This window comes from Bos taurus, chromosome 3 (genome assembly GCF_002263795.3).
Source record: "Bos taurus isolate L1 Dominette 01449 registration number 42190680 breed Hereford chromosome 3, ARS-UCD2.0, whole genome shotgun sequence".
NCBI lineage: Eukaryota > Metazoa > Chordata > Mammalia > Artiodactyla > Bovidae > Bos > Bos taurus.
In genome coordinates this window covers 51,980,245-52,004,750 of record NC_037330.1, presented here as the reverse complement: position 1 = coordinate 52,004,750, position 24,506 = coordinate 51,980,245, and the positions used below count along the sequence as shown (strand labels likewise).

The 24,506-nt window shown below is 36.3% G+C and overlaps 1 protein-coding gene across 4 annotated transcripts in view; it reads right to left on the bottom strand.

The window, feature by feature from the left end:
* Positions 1–23,869, bottom strand: part of HFM1 (helicase for meiosis 1) — a 108,863-nt gene extending 84,994 nt beyond the window's left edge. For 3 of the 4 annotated variants that reach the window (XM_059882576.1, XM_059882582.1, XM_059882575.1), the window contains exons 1-5: positions 23,776–23,869; positions 17,056–17,168; positions 15,551–15,860; positions 8,526–8,791; positions 8,220–8,267 (exon numbers count right to left, since the gene is read on the bottom strand). In XM_059882576.1, coding sequence (XP_059738559.1) covers positions 8,220–8,267; positions 8,526–8,791; positions 15,551–15,860; positions 17,056–17,168; positions 23,776–23,846 — 808 coding nt within the window. In that variant the 5' untranslated portion in view covers positions 23,847–23,869. The remainder of the gene's footprint in view (positions 1–8,219; positions 8,268–8,525; positions 8,792–15,550; positions 15,861–17,055; positions 17,169–23,775) is intronic. The other variant, NM_001205576.3, reaches the window with a different exon arrangement.
* Positions 23,870–24,506: the final 637 nt, after the last annotated feature.

Genomic DNA, 24,506 nt, shown 5'->3' with positions numbered 1-24,506 from the left:
AAAGAAGCAACAGAACACAAAATGTCAAAATACATTAAAGTGGCAATAGTAAGTCCATCTCTATCAATAAATACTTTAAAGGTAAATGGAATAAATTTTCTAATTAAAAGACATAAAAGTGGCTGAATGGACTTAAAAAACAAACAGGACTAACTTATTTGCTACCTACAAGAGATTCATTTCAGCTTTAAGGATACACATAGTTTGAAAGCAAAGGGATGGAAAAAGATATTCTATACAAATGGAAATCAGCACATAGTAAAGTAGCTCTACTTATATCAGCAAAATAAACTTAAAGACAAAAACTGTCATAAGAGACAAAGAGGTCATTATACAATGATAAAGCAGTTAATTCATCAGGAAGATAGAGCAATTGTAAATACTTATGCAAACCAAACATTGGAACACCTAAATATATAAAACAAATATTAACAGATTTGAAGAGAGAAATAGACAGCAATACAATAATAGTAGGGACCTTCAAGATGCCACTTTCAACAATGGATAGATCATCCAAAAAGAAAATCAGCAAGGAAACACTAGACTTAAACTATGCCTTACACCAGATGGATCAAACAACTATACACAGAGCATTCCTTCTAGCAGAAACAGAATATACATTCTTCTCATGTGCCCATAGAACATTCTCCAAGATAGATCATAAGTTAGGGCACAAAACAAGTTTTAATAACGTTTTAAAAGAAGACTGAAATCATATCATGCCCCTTGTCCAATCACAATAACACAAAACTAAAAACCAACTAAAAGAAGAAAATTGGAAAATTCACAAATATATGGAGATTAAACCACAAGCTCCTGAACAACCATTAGGGTTAAAGAAGAAATCAATAGGGAACATACCTTGAGACAAATGAAATGAAAACATAACATACCAAAATTTATAGGATCCAATAAAAGCTGTTCTAAGAGGGAAGTTTATAGTGATAAATACCAAAATTAAAAAAAAAAATCACAAATAAACAATCTAACTTCACACCTCAAGAAACTAAAAAATGAGGAACGAAATAAGTCCACAGTTAGCAGAAAAAGGAAATATCAAAGATTAGAGGAGAAATAAATAAAAAGAAACACCAGAAAAACAACAGAAAAGGTCAATAAAGAATACATTTATTCTGAAGAATAAACTTAAGTAAAAAGATCTGTATGTTGAAAATTATAAGACATTGATGAAAGAAATTGAAGATAAAAATAAATGGAAAGATATTTCATGTTCATGGATTCAAAGAGTTAATATTGCTGAAAGTCCACACTACTCTAAGTGATCTACAGATTCAATGCAATCTCTATCCAAATTCCAACTGCATTCTTCACAGAAATAGAAAAACAAATAAAAACTCATAGAAAACCACTAAAGAAAAAAAAAAAACATCCAAAGCAATAAATACTAAAAAAGAACAAAGCTCTCCAGCCTTGTTTCCATAATATGCCCTGATTTCAAACTATATTACAAAGCTATGGTAATCAAAACAGTATGATATTGACATTAAAAACAGACATATAGATCAATGGAACAAAATATCCAGCCCAGAAATAAACCTACGCCAATATGGTCAATTAACTTTCATCAAAGGAGCCATGAACTAGGAACGGATAATCTCTTCAATAAATGGTGATGGGAAAATTGGATATCCACATGCAAAAGAATGAAACTGGACCCCTATCTTACATCATATGCAAATATAAGCTCAAAATGGATTAAAGACTTTAAAAGAAGACTTGAAATCATAAAACTCCTAAACAAAAACAAAGGGGAAATGCTTCTTAACACTGGTTTTGGCAATGATTTTTTGGATTTGATACCAAAAGTGAAAGCAACAGATGCAAAAATAAACGAGTTTAAATATATATCAAACTAAAAAGCTTTTGCACTGTAGAAAGAAGAAACCATCAACAAAATGAAAAGGAAACCAATGGAATGGGAGAAAATATTTGCACACCACACATCCACCAAGGGTTAATATCCAAAATATACAAGGAACTTACAAAACTCAAAAAACAAATAATCCAGTTTAAAAATAGGCAAAGGATCTGAACAGACATTTTCCCGAAGAAGGCATACAAATGGCTAACAGCACATGAAAAGGTTATCATCCCATGAAAAAGTCACCACATCATCCCTGTTCACTAGGGAAATGCCAGTCAAAATCATGAGATAGCACCTAACACTTACAAATCAAAAAGATAAGAGATAAATACTGGCAAGGACATGGATGAAAGGGAATCCTTGCATACTACTGGTAGGGATATAAATCAAAACAGTCATTATGGAAAAGAGTATGGAGTTTCCTCAAAAAATTCAAAACAGAAGTACCATATCATCCAGCAATCCCTGGGTTATATCCAAAGGAAACAAAATCAGTATCTCAAAGGGTTCAGGATGGGGAGCACATGTATACCTGTGATGGATTCATTTTGATAATTGGCAAAACTAATACAATTATGTAAAGTTTAAAAATAAAATAAAATTAAAAAAAAAAAAAGAAATGTCTGTACACCTGATTTCACTGCAGTTATTATTTACGGTTGCTAAACCATGGAAACAACCTAACCATTAAGAAATAAATGGATAAAGAAAAAATATATACAACAGACTATTATTCAGCTTTTAAAAAGAAGGAAATTCTGCCTTTTGTGACAACATGGATGAAACATCATACAAAGTGAACTAAGTCAGACAGAGAAAGACAAATCCTGCATGGTATCACTTACAAGTGGAATCCTAAAAAAAAAAAGGTCAAACTCATAAAAATGAGTTGCCAGGGGCTGGGGATACAGGAGAAACAGAGGCTGGTAAAAGAATACAAATTTTTAGCTATAAGAAGATTAACATATGAGGACCTAATGTATAAAACGGTGAGTAGAGTTGAAAATAACTGTATTATTTGCTGAGAGAGTTGAACTTGTGTTCTCACCCAAAAAAATTTTTTAAAGGTAAATATGTGAAGTGACAGATGTGTTAACTAACTTGATGGTGGGAAACTTTTGTAATGTATATGTTTTTCAAACTACCATATTGAACACTTTAAATATAATTTTATTTGTCAATTATACCTTAATAAAGCTGGGGTGGAGGAGGAATTAAATTATTCCAGTCCCCAGGCACATTCCATATTCTGAAAAGAACTTATAAGGTCCTTGTAGAGAAACAAGACTATCCAAGGGTTCAGTTCAGTTCAGTTCAGTCGCTCAGTTGTGTCCGACTCTTTGCGACCCCATGAACCACAGCACACCAGGTCTCCCTGTCCATCACCAACTCCCAGAGTTCACTCAGACTCACATCCATCGAGTCGGTGATGCCATCCAGCCATCTCATCCTCTATCGTCCCCTTCTCATCCTGCCCCCAATCCCTCCCAGCATCAGAGTCTTTTCCAATGAGTCAACTCTTCGCATGAGGTGGCCAAAGTACTGGAGTTTCAGCTTTCGCATCCTTCCTTCCAAAGAACACCCAAGGCTGATCTCCTTTAGAACGGACTGGTTGGATCTCCTTGCAGTCCAAGGAACTCTCAAGAGTCTTCTCCAACACCACAGTTCAAAAGCATCAATTCTTTGGCACTCAGCTTTCTTCACAGTCCAACTCTCACATCCATACATGACCACTGGAAAAACCATAGCCTTGACTAGATGGACCTTTGTTGGCAAAGTAATGTCTCTGCTTTTCAATACGTTATCTAGGTTGGTCATAACTTTCCTTCCAAGGAGTAAGCGTCTTTTAATTCCATGGCTGCAGTCACCATCTGCAGTGATTCTGGAGCCCAAAAAAATAAAGTCTGATACTGTTTCCACTGTTTCCCCATCTATTTCCCATGAAGTAATGGGACCAGATGCCATGACCTTTGTTTTATGAATGTTGAGCTTTAAGCCAGCTTTTTCACTCTCCTCTTTCACTTTCATCAAGAGGCTTTTTAGTTCCTCTTCACTTTCTGCCATAAGGGTGGTATCATCTGCATATCTGAGGTTATTGATATTTCTCCAGGCAATCTTGATCCCAGCCTGTGCTTCCTCCAGCCCAGCATTTCTCATGATGTACTCTGCGTATAATAAGCAGGGTGACAATATACAGCCTTGACGTACTCCTTTTCCTATTTGGAACCAGTCTGTTGTTCCATGTCCAGTTCTAACTGTTGCCTCCTGACCTGCATATAGGTTTCTCAAGAGGCAGTTCAGGTGGTCTGGTATTCCCATCTCTTTCAGAATTTTCCACAGTCTATTGTGATACACACAGTCAAAGGCTTTGGCATCATCAATAAAGCACAAATAGATGTTTTTCTGGAACTCTCTTGCTTTTTCCATGATACAGTGGATGTTGGCAATTTGATCTCTGGTTCCTCTGCCTTTTCTAAAACCAGCTTGAACGTCTGGAAGTTCACAGTTCACATATTGCTAAAGCCTGGCTTGGAGAATTTTGAGCATACTTTACTAGCGTGTGAGATGAGTGCAGTTGTGTGGTAGTTTGAGCATTCTTTGGCATTGCCTTTATACTTTGACAATAAGATCTGACAGAAGACATGCAAACATATATGTGAAAATATATCAGAACTAAGCATGAAGTTTATCTTTTCCAGAGTGATATTTTTTTCTTATTCATCTTGATTAGGCCACTTGATTTTTATCTCTTTTTTAAAATCCCAAATTTCATTTTTTTTAACTGTTGATTATGTTTCATTAGCTGATATATTTTGTTGCTGGTCACTTAATCCCTTAATTCCTTTGTTTTTGGTAATTTAGTTGTGCTAAGTGGTGGATTTAATTGCAATTATCAGCATATTGGCTCAACAGGAACTTAAATCAGCCTTCCTCTAAGAAAGCTCAAAAATAGTAGTAGATATAAAGAATAAACTGTCTCCTTTCCAAGTTAAGAGTCTATTGCCAGTTGGGGAGATATTAATATTTACATGGTTTTCTTATTAGTTTTGAGTCACATTTGTCAACTACACTTAGTAAACACTATGCAGAATACATTACTAGATTTAGAAAGCTGAGGAAGTTGTAAATAAAGAAGAAGGTGAGTTCCAGAAACTGAGGCTGTTACAATCTATTAGGAGATATAAAACAGATAATACATTTCAGAATACAAGTATGTAGCTATTTAAGCAATTACATTTTTATAAAGATATAAAAAATTTGACAGATTGTGGTAAGTGATCCTGTTAAAAGTTATACCAAAGCACATTACAGCTCTGCTCAAATTCCCCCATTTCTCTCAAAGTATTGGCCACAAGGCCCTACATAATCTTGCCTCCCCACTTCACCTTTGTGTTTCTGACCTCATGTGTCTACTACTCTTGCTTCTGATTCATTTCCTCCAGCTTCTTTTTCTAAAGACCCACCCTGATTCCTGGGCTTCCCTGATAGCTCAGTTGGTAAAGAATCTGCCTGCAATGCAGGAGACCCTGGTTCAATCCCTAGGTCGGGAAGATCCACTGGAGAAGGGATAGACTACCCACTCTAGTATTATTGGGCTTCCCTTGTGGCTCAGCTGGTAAGGAATCCGCCTGCAATGCGGGAGACCTGGGTTGGGAAGATCCCCTGGAGAAGGAAAAGTCTACCCACTCCAGTATTCTGGCCTAGAGAATTCCATGGACTGTATAGTCCATTGGGTCACAAAGAGTCGGACACAACTTCACTTTCACTTTTCTTTCTTTATCCTAATTCTTCTATTTAATTCTAATCCTAAACGTCTATTCCAGCATTCCCAATTTAATCTCCTTTACTCTGCCCCATATTTTTCTTTTCTCATATTATTTATAACCTCCTAAAATACCATAGGACTTATTTATATACTGTTACAATTGTTCCCCACCTCCATCTCAAAAATGTTAACTTCTCAAGGGTAAGAATTCACTGTCTGTTTTCTTAACTGGCATATCACAAACCTGGCACATAGTAAGAACTCAATTTATGCAGGTTTGTATATATTAAATCAAGCAGATAACTCACAAATCTTTAGTTTACTTTCAGTTGTATACTATGTCAGAATACTCATTCCAAAACAAAAACGTAATACTAAGTTTGTCAATCCATCAGCTTTTGAATGAATCTCATTTTTTCCTTCAAAATATATCTCTTCCTTTAAAATATTTATTTTTAACAAGCCCACAAGTTGGTCATCATGCTGGTTTTTCTCTCAATAGGTAGTTCCACGTCAATTTACACTTGCAAAAATGAATCTATGATTCAGAGTAGATGTAAAATCAGTTTTCTAGCTTATGGGAAAACTCAACTACTAAGTACATCATTTACTATCTCTATCAACATTTGATATCGAATTTTTCCTTTTGTCCAACAAATTCTCAGCAGTCTCCCAGTAATTATATGTTATAATAGTGTATGGGGGGGAGGGGATGTCTGCAGACCTGAAAATGACAAAGTACTGTGGCAGGATCAATGTGATCAAACTTCTATAGTCCTCAGGATTCAAATATAGCAAAATTCTGTAAAATAATCAGAAAATAAGTCCAAGAAGTCCCCAAAGTCTCACATTATCATGAGTAGGATACAGTCTTCCACTTTAAATACACACTTGGAAACAATAAAGTATAGTAAGTTCAGTGAGTTTGACAGAAAATGATACAAGGGACACAAGAGTAGGCAGCAGTCTTAACTAACAAAGAGACCTAAGTAGTAGAACCACTTCAGCTGTGCTAAGATAGCAAGAAAATCTTTAAAACGCTTCAAAAATAAGTGTCATAATATGGCCAGTTCAGGTATGGGATAAGAATTTCCCATCATACAGATAATGAAACTAACTGTTTACTGCTAACGTGTTTCCTACATTCCCACACCAGAATTTATTTAGGTCACCAGACAGAAGGCAATGCAGTGAGATTGAGATGCCATGGTAAATAGGAGCACTAACGGCTAGCCATGTGTGACATTATTATATAATCAATTATAACCCTTCTATAATCTGCTCCTCCCATTCCACCCACTCATTTATCTGCATTGAAGGCAACTTTTCACAAGTGGCCAAGCAAACGTTTTCTAACTATACTTCAGAATTATCTCAGTCCTCAGGATACCCAGGATAAGAATCACTCATCCCTAGATTTCTCCAGCTCAACTACCTAATATCTGAAATTCAGTTTCTGTTTTGCCAACTAGATCATTATTTTTGTGGATTCTAGAACATTCTCCAGCTTTGAGTCACTAATTCCATAATCCTAAAGCATGGTTTTGGTAATGTAACTTGACTTGCTCAAAAATACTTCATGGTTTCTCTTCATGGCTTAATAAATATATAAAAAGTAAAAGCAAAAACTTCTGACTTGGTATTCATGGCATTAAATGATCTAATCCTAATATACCTAACCATCATTATTTTCTATTAATACTACCCTTTTTTAAAATATATTTATTTTAATTGGAGGCTAATTACTTTACAATATTGTATTGGTTTTGCCATACATCAACATGAATATTACCCTTTAATCATAACTTTTTTCACCCAAGCTGGAATTCTTGTTCTTTTCAAACATATTCCATACTTTCTTATCCTCCCCCTTCCTCAGGGCTACTTTTTTGCCAGAACAACTTCCCTACTTTATATGGCTTTCAATGTATTTAAACATAAGAAGATACACAAGGTTTGGTCCTTGCCTTCAAGGAGTCCATAGGTCAAAGGGAAATAGTCACAGAAACAGCTGATGAATTATAAAATAGAATAAATATAGTGTGACAGACATACACAAACTATCAAAGAAAAAATGTTACCTTCAGATACGTACTCAAAACATACATACTCAAAATATTTACATTGGAAATGCCCAGAAATATAAAATAGTATAAACTACAAACTAGGTTCTTTCAAAAATTACTCAGTTTGTAAAAATGTCCCCAATCTATAGAATATCCCATTCTCAGTCATTTCCCCTACCCACGTTTATACCAATACCTAAAAAATAAGAAATTATCTGTATCAATCTGTAAGTAAATATGCTAAAAGTTCATTCCATAATATAAATCTCATATCTGTACTTGCCACTGACTGGTAACCAACAGTTCACAACTGGCACCAGTCTGCAGATGACACTTTCAGTAGCACTATCACACATATTGGGACTCCTACATGACCCAAAAGATCCACATTTCCCTCTTTTGCTCTGTCAGCCAAAACAAACAGAAATGCAATGAAAATAAAATGCTTTAAAATTATGACATCAAATATAATGCTAATGTAGTAAAAAACTTTAAAGGATACGAATTTCTGTGACAGCCTTCAAGGAATCTAAACTTTTTTCTGTTACCCCTAGGGAAAAAAAAAAATCCTACATTCTTACGGATATTTTTAAACTTTTCCATAAAAGCTACTTCAATAGAATCTGTATAAACTTTTTACTAAAAGAATAGATAAAACAATATTATATCACAGGTTAAAAAAATGCAATATAATAAATTGCACATAGAGTAACAACCTACTCAAATTTATTTTTGTATTCTTACCTATACTAAGAAATACAAACTAGACTGTACTCATAAAATAAAGTAAAAAAAAGCAAGAAATTACCTTGAACTGTATGAGGCTGGGATGCAACTGGAAAAAGTGGTGCTTTGATTATGCCTTCTCTGATTTCAGAAGCAAAAAGTGTATCAGTGGCTGTCAAAATGTTACAGTCTGAATATTGAGGTTTCTGCTTACTATTGCTATCTTTCCATGATTTCCCTTTGTTCACTTCTGTTTGGACAATTTTCACTGAGCCAGTATTAGAGTCCAAGTTTGCACTGTCATTGGAATAACCATCTTCATGTATATTATCAGATATTTTAAATAACCTGCAAAAAATTTTGCATATGTAATCATTACTTAGAACATAAAAAACTAGGATAAAATTGGTTTCTTTAAAAATACCTATAGGTCATGGCTTATTAGAACATAAAAGCTAATCATTCTCCTAAAGTGCTGCTGCTGCTGCTAAGTCACTTCAGTCATGTCTGACTCAGTGTGACCCCATAGATGGCAGCCTACCAGGCTCCCCGATCCCTGGGATTCTCCAGGCAAGAACACTAGAGTAGGTTGCCATTTCCTTCTCCAATGTGTGAAACTGAAGTCTCTCAGTCGTGTCTGACTCTTTGCGACCCCATGGACTGTAACCTACCAGGCTCCTCCGTCCATGGGATTTTCCAGTCAAGAGTACTGGAGTGGGTTACCATTGCCTTCTCCTTCTACGAAAGTATGATTTGCTAAATTTACCAATTATGGCTTATTAGAACACAAAAGCTAATCATTCTTCTAAAGTATGATTTGCTAAATTTATCACCTAATTATGTCTTTTCACTTTCTTAAAACTCAGATAAATCCATCTGTGGTGGCCAGCCTCTGAGACAGCTCTGATGCTCCTTGTATCCTGGTGCTCACTTTTTTGGAGTTACCTTCTTTGCATCAGGACTTGCCTATAAGACTAGCAGAATGCTGTGGAAGGACAAGCATGTGACATCTAAGGCTAGGTCATAAAAGACTGTCACTTCCACATAGTCTCTTAAATCATTCATTCTGAGGGGACCTAGCCATTATAACATGAGAACACTGAAGCAATCTTACAGAACAGCCCATGTGGACAGATTCTTGTCAGTAACTAGCACCAACTTCCCAAGCACTGTTCAATAATCACTTGAGTGTAAGAAATGGCTCTCTGCAAAGTTCTGTAAAACAAAGAAAGGCCATCTTTATGATTGTAATTTACTATAGTTGACTGATTCAAAGACAATCCATCAAAGTAATGGATGGATTCCCTTAATAGCCCTAAGGGAAGAAGTAATCAATAAGATTCCTAATAATACAACACTAGCAGCAGCAGCAGCAAGTTATAGAATAAGTAATAGAGCTGACAGCAGGTTATCAGTCTTACAGAATTCTGTAAGGAATGACACCCAAATAATTACAATATGAATACAAAATATTTTCTGTTATTTTCACTATTACTCTTAATGACAGGTTTTTTTGTGTTAGTCACTTCAGTTGCATCCAACTCTTTTCGACCCCATGGACTACAGCCCGCAAGGCTCCTCTGTTCATGGGATTTCCCAGGCAAGGATACTGGAGTGGGTTGCCATTTCCTTCTCCAGGGGATCTTCCTGACCTAGAAATTGAACCTACATCTCCTGCATTGCAGGGAGATTCTTTACCATCTGAGCCACCAGGGAAGCCCAGGTTTTTGTATGAGACAGTCATGTATGGATGTGAGAGTCGGACTATAAAGAAAGCTGAGCCCCAAAGAATTGATGCTTTTGAACTGTGGTGTTGGAGAAGACTCTTGAGAGTCCCTTGGACTGCAAAGAGATCCAACCAGTCCATCCTAAAGGAAATCAGTCCTGAATATTCATTGGAGGACTGATGCCAAAGCTGAAACTCCAATACTTTGATCACCTGATGTGAAGAATTGACTCATCTGAAAAGACCCTGATGCTGGGAAAGATTGAAGGTAGGAGAAGAAGGTGACAAGGATGAGATGGTTGGATGGCATCACTGACTCAATGAACATGAGTTTGAGTAAACTCCAGGAGTTGGTGATGGACAGGGAGGCCTGGCGTGCTGCAGTCCATGGGGTCGCAAAGAGTCAGACACGACTGAGTGACTGAACTGAACTGAATCGAATCTTTCAAAAAACTAGAGACATGTATTCTAAAACAAACTATAGAGCTGCATCGTCCAATGGTAGCAGTTCTGTTTTTGAAGACAGAAAATGCAAAAGCAGATGGTTAATCTTTCATAATACAACAGAATCCCATTTTAAAATGGTATTGAAAACAAGGAAAACACTGATACCAACAGTGCTATATGCTGTGATATCACTTAAAAGCACAGATTTTGGAATCAGACAAACCTGGGTATAAATCAAAAGCTCCTCCACTTTCTATCTGTATGACTTTAAAGTTAGAGTTTGAAATAGATTTTTCCAACTGTAAAAATATTATCCACACAACTATTTAAATTCCCTGAACTTCATATTCTCCCTAGGTCCTTTGGCTCTTCCATGCCACACTCTCTTATGTCCTGTGCTTCTTTACTGAATTTTATATTTACTTCCTGCTCTTAACAAAAATATTTACTTGCCCTGGAAAACTCTCGCTCTTAAAAAAACTCTTAAGTGGACAAACTGCTAATTCTCTCACATTTCTTCTCCACACCAAATTTACACCATTATGTTTCTACTCTCTCACAAAAGTATCTGTGCTGTCTAGCTATGCAAAATTGTATTCCTCCTCATTGCATATATCCTATATCAACCTCTGTTCACTTTAGAATCTTTTCCTCTTAATTACAAGCTCTTCCATAAACTGGGTGGTTGTTGTTCAGTTGCTCAGTCTAGTCGGACTCTTTGTGACCACGTGGACTGCAGCACGCCAGGCTTCCCTGTCCTTCACCATCTCCCAGAGTAACTGAGTTACTTTACCATCTACATAGACAACCCATTCAAAATTCTACCCTCTACGTTTCTTAGCCTTTTATCTCTAGTAGCTTTCTCCCTCATCTGATTTCAGTCACCTACTCTCCCGCCTTAGATGTTACCATTATCCTCTTCTCAAAACAACAATTCTAAAAAATCATTTTCTGACCACAACCTCCTATCCTTTTAGCTTGTTTGCTCAAGGTACTAATGAGGTCAAAGAAAAAAATTACTATAATTAACCTCTTTATTTTCTCCCAAACCATCTTCCCCTTCACTTTTCTAATACCATGACATATCTTTTCAATCACTCTCTTATCAATATTCTAAACCCCTCTCCCCTTTTATACTTTTATCATACTTATCTTGCAAATCTGAAATTCTATGTAAATCTATCTACTATATTTTCATAATTGCAGTCAAGTGGTAGAACACTATTGAAAAAAGCACAACTGTTAGGTAGATGAATAATATTCAAATTCAAATTCACATCAGCCAAGACTGAAGAAACAAAATCAATATACAAAAATCAACTGTATTTCTATACATTTTCAATGGACAATCTGAAATTCCACTTAAAATAACATCAAAAAGAATAAGTACTTATGAGTAAATGTAACAAAATAAGTATAAGACTTGTCCACTGAAAGCTACAAAATATATTTGAAAGAAATTAAAGAAAATCTAAATAAGTGGAAATATCCCATGTTTACAGATTGGTAATCCTTAGTAAAATGCTTTTTTAAATCTGTGAGTAATTCTAGCAAAGTGTTATACCAAATGCACAGTAGTGGGAACTCCCAAATTTGTAGACTGCAAGGCAGAAATTTGGGTAGCCTGTCACCCTATTTGTGGCTGGCATTTGAAGTAGGGTAGTCTTGTGGGACTGAATCCTTACTTAACTCTTGCAGTCTGATGCTAACTCTAGGAGTTAGTAAGAAAATTGAATTGTATTGTTGCACACCAATTGATATTGAAGAGTCAGATAAATGGATGGTAAGAAAACACTCCAGACTTTCCATTCATGGTCAATGGATTATAAGTGCAAGTGTCATGTCATTCAATGGGGAAAGAACAGTTTTGTTTTGCTTTTAACAAATGGTGCTGGAACAACTGGATATCTATGTGCAAAAGAATGAAGCTGGGCTTCTACTTTGTACTATACTGAAAAAATTAACTCAAAATGGATGATAGACCCAAATGTAAGAGCGAAATCTTAGAAGAAGATGTAGGAGTAAGTCTTTACAACCTTGGATTAGGCAATGGTTTCTTAGATAGGACACCAAAAATCCAATCAAAAATTAGAAAAATTGGAATTCATCAAAATTAAAAACTTTTGGCCAGCTAAGGATATGAACAGAAAAGTGAAACACAGCACACAGAATGTAAGAAAATATTTGCTACTCATATAACTGATAAGGGATTTTCAACCCGAATAAGTAAAGGACCCTTACAACTCAACAATAAAAAGACAACACAATTTTAAAAACAGATCAAGGATTTGAATAGACACTACTCCAAATAAGATATATAAATAGCCTATAGTCACATGGAAAGCTGCCCAAAACCTTTAGTCAGCAGAAACACACGAATCAAAACCACAATGAGACATACATCACACCCATTTTGTATGGCTATAATAGAAAAGACAGACAACAAGTACTAGCAAGGAGGTGGAGAATTCAGAAACTCCATATACTGCTAGTGAAATTGTTCAGCGGTATAGTTACTTTGGGAAAAGGAAATGGCAACCCACTCCAGTATTCTTGCCTGGAGAATCCCAGGAACAGAGAAGCCTAGTGGGCTGCTGTCTACAGGGTCGCACAGAGTCGGATACGACTGAAGCGACTTAGCAGCAGCAGCATAGTTACTTTGTAAAACAATTTGGCAGTTTCTCAAAAAAAGATAAATATAGAGTTAATATATGACCCAGCAATTCCACTTCTAAGTATAAATCCAAAAGAATTAAAATACATTTGACCCTTGAACAACATAAGTTTAAACTGCATTGGTCTACTTATACTCGGATTTTTTTCTTCTTCAATAAATACTACAATACTATATAATCTGAGTTGGTTGACTCCACTGATGCAGATTTACAGATAAGGAAAACCAACTATAAAGTTGTATTTCAATTTCTGACTTCCCAGGAGGTCAACACCCTATTCACACAAAAACTTACATCTGAATTTTCATGGCAACATTATTCATAATAGCCAAAAAGTGGAAACAAATCAAAAGTTCACCAATTGACAGATCAATAAACAAAATGTGATATACCCATTCAATGAAATGTTACTGGCCATAAAAAGAATAAAGTACTGATGTATGACAGAACATGGTTGAACCTTGAAAATGTTGTGCTAAGAGACAGAAGCCAGACAGAAAAGGCTCCACTTATAATATTAAATATTTAGAATAGGAAAACCCACAGAAACAGAAAACAATTAGTAAATGCCAGGGCTGGGTGAGGGATGGAGAAATGGGGAGTAACTTAATGAGTACAGAGTTAGTCTGGGGCAGCAAAAATTGTATAGTAGTGATGGTTGCACAACTCTGTGACTATTCTAAAACCTATAAATTGTACACTTCAAAACAATGTATTTTATGATATGTGAATTACATCATAATAAAATTTATTTAAAAATTCACAGACATCAACCTCAACTGGGACCTTCACAATGTCCAACAATTCTACCATTATTCTAATTAGATTGCTTTCCCATTTTCCATAATTTCTTCCACCCTTCTCATACTTGCTCAATACCTCTACTTTCCCCCTCAAATTCCACAGATGACTTCATCTCTTATGTTACAGAAAAAACAAAAACTATCAATGATATCTCTTCTGAATCCTAAACCCATATATCCAATTGTCTATTTGGACATTTTGTAAGTACTTAAAACAACATGTACAAATTTGTACTCATCACCTTCCTCTATTCTTCCTTCACAGTTTCTACATCATGAAAGAATACTATCATCCTTCATCAATCTGGTTCAAGCCAGACATCTAGGATTCAGGTCCTAGGTCAGGCTACCATTTTCTCTCATCTAGACTAATAAAATAATCTAAATGACCCTTCACAATGTATTCTAGTTCTCTTCTAATTTATCCTACTGGGGCAAAAATGGACTTTAAATAAAAAAAGAATATCTAATTTTACCTCTCTGCTCAAAACCCAGGACCTTAGGGCAACAGTTCTCAAACTTTTGTGTGCCTAACTATCATTCAAAAAATGTGTTAAAAATGAAGATTCCTCGGTCCCATCCCCACCTTGATCCAGAGTGTGATTCAACAGATCTAAGAAAGGAACCAGGAATCCAAATTTTTTAACAAGCACTCCATGTGATTCTGATGCAGTGAGTTCACAGGCCACAATTTAATAAGCACTACCTTAAAAGTACAAAATGTTTCACTCCCTACAAGATTCTGAAGGACTTGGCCCCTCCATACTTTGTCTCTTAGCATGCTCTCATTCTCTCTCACTTTAAACTATAAAAATTTCTAAGAATAAGCCAAGCTCTAGTCCATTTGCACAGACTATTCCTTCTGCCTGGAACATTCTACTTTATTTGCACTCAGCTTGACTTTATTCTTCCTTAAACTTACAAAATCATTTCTTCAGGAACATCTTCCCTGATTGTGCAGCAGATTAGGATCCCATATTAACAGCCATTCTCAAATGATGGTCAAGATTCAGAGAGTTCATAGGATCAAAACAATTTCCATAACACTTTTTCCCCATCACTTTAATTTATAATATGGTTAAATATCAATAGATATAACCCAAAAAAGTAAAAGCTCTATGGGAATCCTCAATAATTTTTAAGTGGAAAGGGGTCCTAAAAACAAAAAGTTTGAGAACCTCTGCTCTAGCCATATATCTCATCAAAATAATTGTCATACAAAAAGTATTTAATTATTTTTAGTTATTACTTGCCTTTCCCTTGATAAACTGCAAGCTCTCTGAAGGCAAGAACCTATGGCTAGAACTCAGTTAAAAGAGTGTTGAGTACACAGTAGACCTCTATTTGTTGTTGATTTTTTTTTTCATTCAGATTCTATCATACTTCAAACTTCTGGACATACACATAAATATTCAACTGTATCACTGAATATCATTTATTTCATTTAACTAATTACCTTTTGCGGAAGGCTGACATGCTCACTCCTTTATCTTGTGCAGAATTAACTAACTTTGTATCATCTGGAACATTTTTCTCAAGTTCTATCTCAGTGCCAATGTGATTTTTCCATTTCTGAGAAGAACCACATGTCAGCTTGCCAGCAACATGTAAGTCATTGTTACCTGCCCCTCCTAAATTTAGATCATCTTCTTCATATTCATTAGAAGGGAAGTCAAACTGGAATTTTTGAGTTTGTAAAACATAATTTATGTCTTCATTAGTTATCTTTAAATTTGATGGTAACATTTTTGATTTTTTATTCTGACCTACAAAGAAGAAACACTTGAATTATTACACATTCTCCTTGAAAACAAAATTTAAAAATGATGATAGAAAAATTTAATAAAATTTTTCAAAAGAGCTTACTAGGTGAATATGAAAATAACAAAATGATCTGTAATACCATATGTGATTTTGAAATACAATAGTTGTTACTCTTATGGTACATCATAAGTGAAGGATAACTCGAAATTAGTTAAGAATTATTGAAATTAAGTTTGAAATTTAAGCCTATATTATAAAATAGGTTTAATTTCTGACCCACAGAAATAACCATAACTGGAAGTGGGTTGCAAGAATACTGGAGTGGGCTGCCATTTCCTCTTCCAGACCCAGAGATTGAACCCATGTCTCTTGTGTCTCCTGCACTAACAGGCAGATTCTTTACCACTGCACCATCTGGGAAGCCCAAAAATTAAGATAATAGAATGTTTTCATCAAGGTGATGGAACTTTAAAGGTGTCTTTACAGAGACTTTATAAGTATCTTTGAAAGTCTGGAAGGCATTTGGAGGCCTTTTTAGGCCTTAAATTTGCCTTATCATTTATACTATACTAGTATACATACATATTATATATATGGGTGTGTGTTCTATTATAACACACAATAGAATTACTACATTCTATATATAATTTTCTATATATGAGTATAAAATATATAAAAATTTTGAAACTTAAACATGCATGAACCTAATACTTAATTTAAAAATCAGTTTTACCAACAATATCACATTAGGTCACATATACTATTTGAGTGTGTTTGTTTTCTAACTTTGTAAAGATGATAACACACTATATAGTTTTTGCATCTTGTTTTTTTCACTCAGTGTATTTCATGAATCTGGTTTCCTAAACCAGAGGATCCTACCTTTAGTAAAGTCTAAGACAAAAACTAAATAGCAGTGATAGTTTTAATGGGATGAGGAAAACAAATTCACAGAACAATATAACAGGTGTGTGTGATAGTATGTTTTGTGCCTGTAATATACATATGTGTGCATATGTATGCATGGAGAAGGAAAATGTTTCAGATTTTAAGGTTTGGTGACCACTATTTTGAATTAGTCTCTAACTTTCATTTTATTCCATTAATATAAAAGAAATGAATATTTCAATATTAGATTTTTTTACATTGACATGAGCTGAATGGGTTTGACTTTACAACTTATATGTGATAGTTTACCTAACAGTTGATGATTTTCTATTTCTTCCTCTAATGCTTGAGTATCTGGAATTTCTGAAATCAGTGGAGCAGGTGGAAGAAACCAATCCATAGATATTTCACTGTCTAGGTGGCTATATAAAATACAAAAATATGAATTTATGTTAACAAAGATATAACATCAGAAACTACGTATTTATTAACTAAACATAACTCAGTTACAGACTGGAAAAGGTCAGTTTTCATTTCAATCCCAAAGAAGGGCAATGCCAAAAACTGCTGCACAACTGCAGTCATTTGACATGCCAGCAAGGTCATACTTAAAATCCTTCAAGCTAGGCTTCAACAGTATGTGAACTGAGAACTTCCAGATGTATAAGCTGGATTTGGAAAAGGCAGAGGAACCAGAGATCAAATTGCCAGTATCTGTTTGATCATAGAAAAAGTAAGGAAATCCTAGAAAAACACTGACTTCTGCTTTATTGATTATGCTAAAGCCTTTGACTGTGGATCCCAATAAACTTTGGAAAATTCTTAAAAAGATGGGAATACCGTACCACCCTACCTGCCTCCTGAGAAACCTGGATGCAGGTCAAGAAGCAATCATTAGAAATGGACATGGAACAACAGACTGGTTCAAAATTGGGAAAGGAGCACATCAAGGCTGTATACTGTCACTCTGCTTATTTACCTTATATACAGAGTACATCATGAGAAATGCCAGGCTGGATGAATTACAGGGTAGAATCAAGATTGCCAGGAGAAATATCAGTAACCTTAATGTGCAGATGACACCACCCTTATGGCAGAAAGCAAAGAGAAATTAAAGACCCCCTTGGTGAAGGTGAAAGAGGAGACGGAAAATGCTAGCTTAAAACTCAACATTCAAGCCAAAGCAATCTTGAGAAAGAAGATTGGAACTGGAAGAATCAACCTGCCTGACTTCAGACTATACTACAAAGCTACAGTCATCAAGACAGTATGGTACTGGCACAAAGACAGAAATATAGATCAATAGAATGAAGTAGAAAGCCCAGAGATACATCCATGCACCTATGGACACCTTGTGTTTGACAAAGGAGGCAAGAATATACAATGGAGAAAAGACAATCTCTTTAACAAGTGGTGCTGGGAAAACTGGCCAACCACCTGTAAAAGAATGAAACTAAAACACTTTCTAACACCATACACAAAAATAAAATGGATTAAAGATCTAAATGTAAGACCAGAAACTATAAAACTCCTAGAGGAAAACATAGGCAAAACACTCTGACATAAATCACAGCAAGATCCTCTATGATTCACCTCCCAGAGCAATGGAAATAAAAGCAAAAATAAACACATGGAATCTAATTAAACTTAAAAGCTTTTGCACAATGAAGGAAACTACAAGCAAGGTGAAAAGACAGCCTTCAAAGTGGGATAAATAATAGCATATGAAGCAACTGACAAAGAATTAATCTCAAAAACATAAAAACAGCTCATGTAGCTCAATACCGGAGAAGGTGATGGCACCCCACTCCAGTACTCTTGGCCTGGAAAGTCCCATGGACGGAGGAGTCTGGTAGGCTGCAGTCTATAGGGTCGCAAAGAGTTGGACATGACTGAGCAACTTCACTTTCACTTTTTACTTTCATGCATTGGAGAAGGAAATGGCAACCCACTCCAGCGTTCTTGCCTGGAGAATCCCAGGGACAGGGGAGCCTGGTGGGCTGCCGTCTATGGGGTCACACAGAGTTGGACACGATTGAAGCAACTTAGCAGCAGCTCAATACCAGAAAAATAAATGACCTAATCAAAAAATGGGCCAAAGAACTAAACAGACATTTCTCCAAAGAAGACATACAGATAGCTAACAAACACATGAAAAGATGCTCAACATCACTCATTATCAGAGAAATGCAAATCAAAGCTACAATGAGGTACCATCTCATGTCTATCAGAAGGGCTGCTATCAAAAACTCTACGAACGATAAATGCTGGAGAGGATGTGGAGAAAAGGGAACCCTCTTATACTGTTGGTGGGAATGTGAACTAGTACAGCCACAATGGAGAACAGTGTGGAGATTCCTTAAAAAACTGGAAATAGAACTGCCATATGACCCAGCAATCCCACTGCTGTGCATACACTCTGAGGAAACCAGAACTGAAACAGATATGTGTACCCAATGTTTATCACAGAACTGTTTACAATAGCTAGGACATGGAAGCAACCTAGATGTCCACTGGCAGATGAATGGATAAGAAAGTTGTGGTATATATACACAATGGAATATTACCCAGCAATTAAAAAGAACACATTTGAATCAGTTCTAATGAGGTGGATGAAACTGAAGCCTATTATACAGAGTGAAATAAGTCAGAAAGAAAAACACCAATACAGTATATTAAAGCATATATATGGAATTTAGAAAGATGGTAACAATGACCCTATATGTGAGACAGCAAGAGACACAGATATAAAGAACAGACTTTTGGACTCCGTGGGACAAGGTGAGGGTGGGATGATTTGAGAGAATAGCACTGAAACGTGTATATTACCATATGTGAAATAGATCTCCAGTCCAAGTATGATGCATGAAACAGGGCACTCAAAGCCAGTGCACTGGGACAAACCAGAGGGATGGGATGGAGAGGGAAGTGGGAGGGGAGTTTGGGATGGGGGAAACATGTACACCCATGGCTGATTCATGTCACTGTACGGCAAAAACCACCACAGTATTGTAAAGTAATTAGCCTCCAATTAAAATAAATTAAAAAAAAAACAACAGCATTCAAAAATCTAAGATCATGGCATCCCGTCCCATCAGTTCAGTCACTCAGTCGTGTCCGACTCTTTGCGACCCCATGAATTGCAGCACACCAGGCCTCCCTGTCCATCACCAACTCCCGGAGTTTACTCAGACTCATCTCCATTGAGTCGGTGATGCCATTCCAACCATCTCACCCTCTGTCGCCCTCTCCTTCTGCTCTCAATCTTTCCCAGCACCAGGGTCAAATGAGTTAGCTTTTCGCATCAAGTGGCCAAAGTATTGGAGTTTCAGCTTCAAAATCAGTCCTTCCAATGAACACTCAGAACTGATCTCCTTTAGGATGGACTGGTTGGATCTCCTTGAAGTCCAAGGGACTCTCAAGAGTCTTCTCCAACACCACAGTTCAAAAGCATCAATTCTTCAGCTCTCAGCTTTCTTTATAGTCCAACTCTCACATCCATACATGACTACTGGAAAAACCATAGCCTTGACTAGACGGACCTTTGTTGGCAAAGTAATGTCTCTGCTTTTTAATATGCTGTCTAGGTTGGTCATAACTTTCCTTCCAAGGATTAAGCATCTTTTAATTTCATGGCTGCAGCCACCATCTGCAGTGATTCTGGAGCCCCCAAAAAATAAAGTCTGCCACATCTATTTGCCATGAAGTGATGGGACCAGATACTATGATCTTAGTTTTCTGAATGTTGAGCTTTAAGCCAGGCTTTTCACTCTTCTCTTTCACTTTCATCAGGAGGCTCTTTGGTTCTTCTTCACTTTCTGCCATAAAAGTGATGTCATTTGCATATCTGAGGTTATTGACATTTCTCCCAGCAATCTTGATTCCAGCTTGTGCTTCATCCAACTCAATGTTTCTCATGATGTATGCTGCTGCTGCTGCTGCTAAGTCACTTCAGTCGTGCTGACTCTGTGTGACCCCATAGATGGCAGCCCATCAGGCTCCCCTGTCTCTGGGATTCTCCAGGCAAGAATACTGGAGTGGGTTGTCATTTCCTTCTCCAGTGTATGAAAGTGAAAAGTGAAAGTGAAGTCGTTCAGTTGTGTATGACTCTTAGCGACCCCATGGGCTGCAGACTACCAGGCTTTGCTGTTATTGGGATTTTCCAGGCAAGAATACTGGAGTGGGGTGCCATTGCCTTCTCCGGATGTACTCTGCATATAAGTTAAATAAGCAGGGTGGCAATATACAGCCTTGACGTATTCCTTTTCCTATTTGGAACCAGTCTGTTGTTCCATGTCCAGTTTTAACTGTTGCTTCCTTATTTGCATACAGATTTCTCAAGAGGCAGGTCCCATCACTTCAAGGCAAATAAATGGAGAAAAAATGGAAACAGTGACACTTTACTTTCTTTGGCTCCAAAATTCCTGCAGTGACTGCAGCCATGAAATTAAGACACTTGCTCCTTGGAAGAAAAGCTATGACAAACCTAGATGGTGTGTTAAAAAGCAGACACATTACTTTGCTGACAAAGGTCTATATGGTCAAAGCTATGGTTTTTGCAGTAGTTGTGTACGGATGTGAGAGTTGGACCATTAAGAAGGCTGAGTACCAAAGAATTGATCCTTTCAAATTGTGGAGCTAGAGAAGACTCATTGAGAGTCCCTGGGACAGCCAGGAGATCAAGCCAGTCAATCCTAAAGGAATCCAGTCCTGAATATTCATTGGAAGGACAGATGCTGAAGCTTCAATACTTTGGCCAGCTGATGCGAAGAGCCAACTCATTGGAAAATATCCTGATTCTGGGAAAGACTGAAGGCAGGAAGAGAAGGGGACGACAGAGGACGAGACGGTTGGATGGCTTCATCGACTCAATGAACATGAGTTTGAACAAACTCCAGGACAGGGAAGCCTGGTGTGCTGCAGTCCATAGGGTCACAAAGAGTTGGACAAGACTGAGCAACTGAACAACACTCAGTTACAAACTCTTAAACTTAATATACTACCTTTCTGTGATGACTTCAATTTATCCTTATAGAGCAGCATATAGCATATCCCTATACATTCTCAATCTTTTTTCCTTGTGTATCATGGGATTAATGACACTGCTCTGAGGTATGCTATCTAAATAATGGCTATAATTCCATTTTATTTTCTCCAATTCAAATGCTGTAACAGGGATCTTAATCTGCTCCAATATTAAAAAAAAAGTAATAAATCATTCCAAAACTTTAGCATCTTAACCAATACAAGTTAACAAATTACTGATGATATACTGGACAACTAATCATGGGTCATAAGTCTATAAATGACACCAAAACATTATTACTAATTAATGTCTTAACCCTAATATTCCTGGTCCAAAATCATCTATGACAACAGAAAAGCCAAGAAATCAGTTGAAATTGACAATCAGTTTGAAAACCTGTAGTAACTGATGAGATTTTGTCACCCTGTTGGCATCTGCCTATTGCCCTATTGTTCAGCTGTGATCCTATTAACATGTAATGTTTTAATATTTCCTTTCCAACCTAAGTTGGCTTGTCCTTCATTAGAACAAAGATAGGCAATGGCACCCCACTCCAATACTCTTGCCTGAAAAAATCCCATGGACGGAGGAGCCTGGTAGGCTGCAGTCCATGGGGTCGCTGAGAGTCGGACACGACTGAGTGACTTCACTTTCACTTTTCAATTTCCTGCTTTGGACAAGGAAATGGCAACCCACTCCAGTGTTCTTGCCTGGAGAATCCCAGGGACGGGGGAGCCTGGTGGGCTGTCCACACAGAGTCGGACACGACTGAAGTGACTTAGCAGCAGCAGCAGCAAGCATTGGGAAACAGAAAATAAAGTTGAAGAACACCACATAAACTGTCTAAGCCAAGTCCTGAGGATTTGATGATCTTTTTCCTTATTGCTTTGTTTAGGGTTTTATCTCCCAGAAGAGGCCAGTCTTTCACTTTTCTACATCTCATAGCACCTCAAACATAGCTATTGCAGCTCTATTTTCCAAATAAAAAATCTGAACACATTACCTGACAATATCTAACAGATTGTCTGACAATACACCAAAACAACTGAAATTCAGGACTATGTCACAGAGTTCTAAGATCATCTCCAGGGTCAATGATTCCCTGGTGGGAAGGGACTTCCCATAGGGTCCCATAGGACTCAGCAATACAGTCCTACTCATGACTGTTAGGTGAAGTCTGAAGGAACTAACAATACTTTGTATTGTTAGAAGAGCAACCATATGTTCCAAATTTGCTGATGCCAGTCCTGATTAACAACTGTCATTCTATTTGGATGCATTCTTTCACTCTCAAAAGTGTTCCAGTCTGAATTACATGGTCACATTATTTATGAATGATTCTTCCATATATGTGTTGAACCTCAAGCTGACTTTAAGTTTTTTAAAGTAAAAGTCTTTAAAGTCTTTAAAAGTCTTATTCAGTCAATATTTGAATAAATAAAAGAATAAGTGAGCAATAAATAATTTACTCAATGATTCACTAAAAAAGAATACATAGAAAACTTAGAATTAAAATGATTCACTTGTGAAAATCCTTAAAAGCCAGTATTTAACAGACTCCCTATTCCCCAATTCATATTTCCTTTAGTGTCACATTTTTATTTCCACCCCTGATTACTGCTTGCCTATTGAACCTGCCTATCACACTTGGCCTTTGGCACACTGCCCTTTCTGTTTCCAAAAGCTGCCATCATCACTCCTTATCCTGAGCTACTCTTTGACCATTACTTTCAGTCTTTACTTTAGCCAAAAGTAACTTGAACAAACCAGAAATGCAAATAAATGAAAGCCAGATAGGCAAGAATCTATTCTATTTTTTAAATTAAAATATGTCAAACTTCAGCTATTCCCTTATACCTGAATTCCATGTTTACCAAGTATATATCTGAAATGTCATTCTGTTGATCCCTTATTTTTTATTTATAAATTTACCAAAGATAAAACTAAAATGCTGTAAAAATAACAAACCAAAAACAGACTGCTATTTTTTAAAGCAGACTTACTTTTCAGCTTCATCTGTTTTTTCAAAAAACAAATTATCCAAGGAAAACACGGAGTCATTTGATTCCAACATTGTTAAAAGCTGGACTTTTTCATAAATCTAAAAAATACCAAAATCCATTTATAGCCCATTTACAAAGATGTAGAAAAAATTTTTCTAGATCCATAAACTATAATTATTAATTTCCTAAAATAATCACAGGTTTTCTTCTGCAATTTCCTCCTAAGTGCTTAAATATTCAAATACATTACACTGTTATCCACTCATTCACACATAGTCACACATGTATGCCTCTCTTCATGCTGCACAAATGCTTAAAATGTGTTTTCTTCCACTCTCCACCTGACATATTCCTACCCATACTTCGTGGAACAGGTCAATGTCATTTCTTCTTCAAAGGCTTCTCTGAATTTGTCCTCTTATGGAAAACAAAATTAGTGACTCCTTTTGGGCTCTTAAAATACTTTGTTCATACCATTATTTTTGAGTATAGTGCATTTTACTGTGATATTGTATAAGACAGTACATTTTATTGTGAATGTGTGTGTTTCTAAAAATATACTGTGTACATATGCAGGGATTTCCTTCAAAATCAAGGAACAGAGCAGACTTACTTCTAAATAAATAGGAAAATGTTAAGGAATACTGATGAAAAAAATTGGCAATGAGTTAGTAATTGCTAATGCTACATAATAGGTACGTGGAGTTCCTTAGAATGCTGTCTATTTTTAT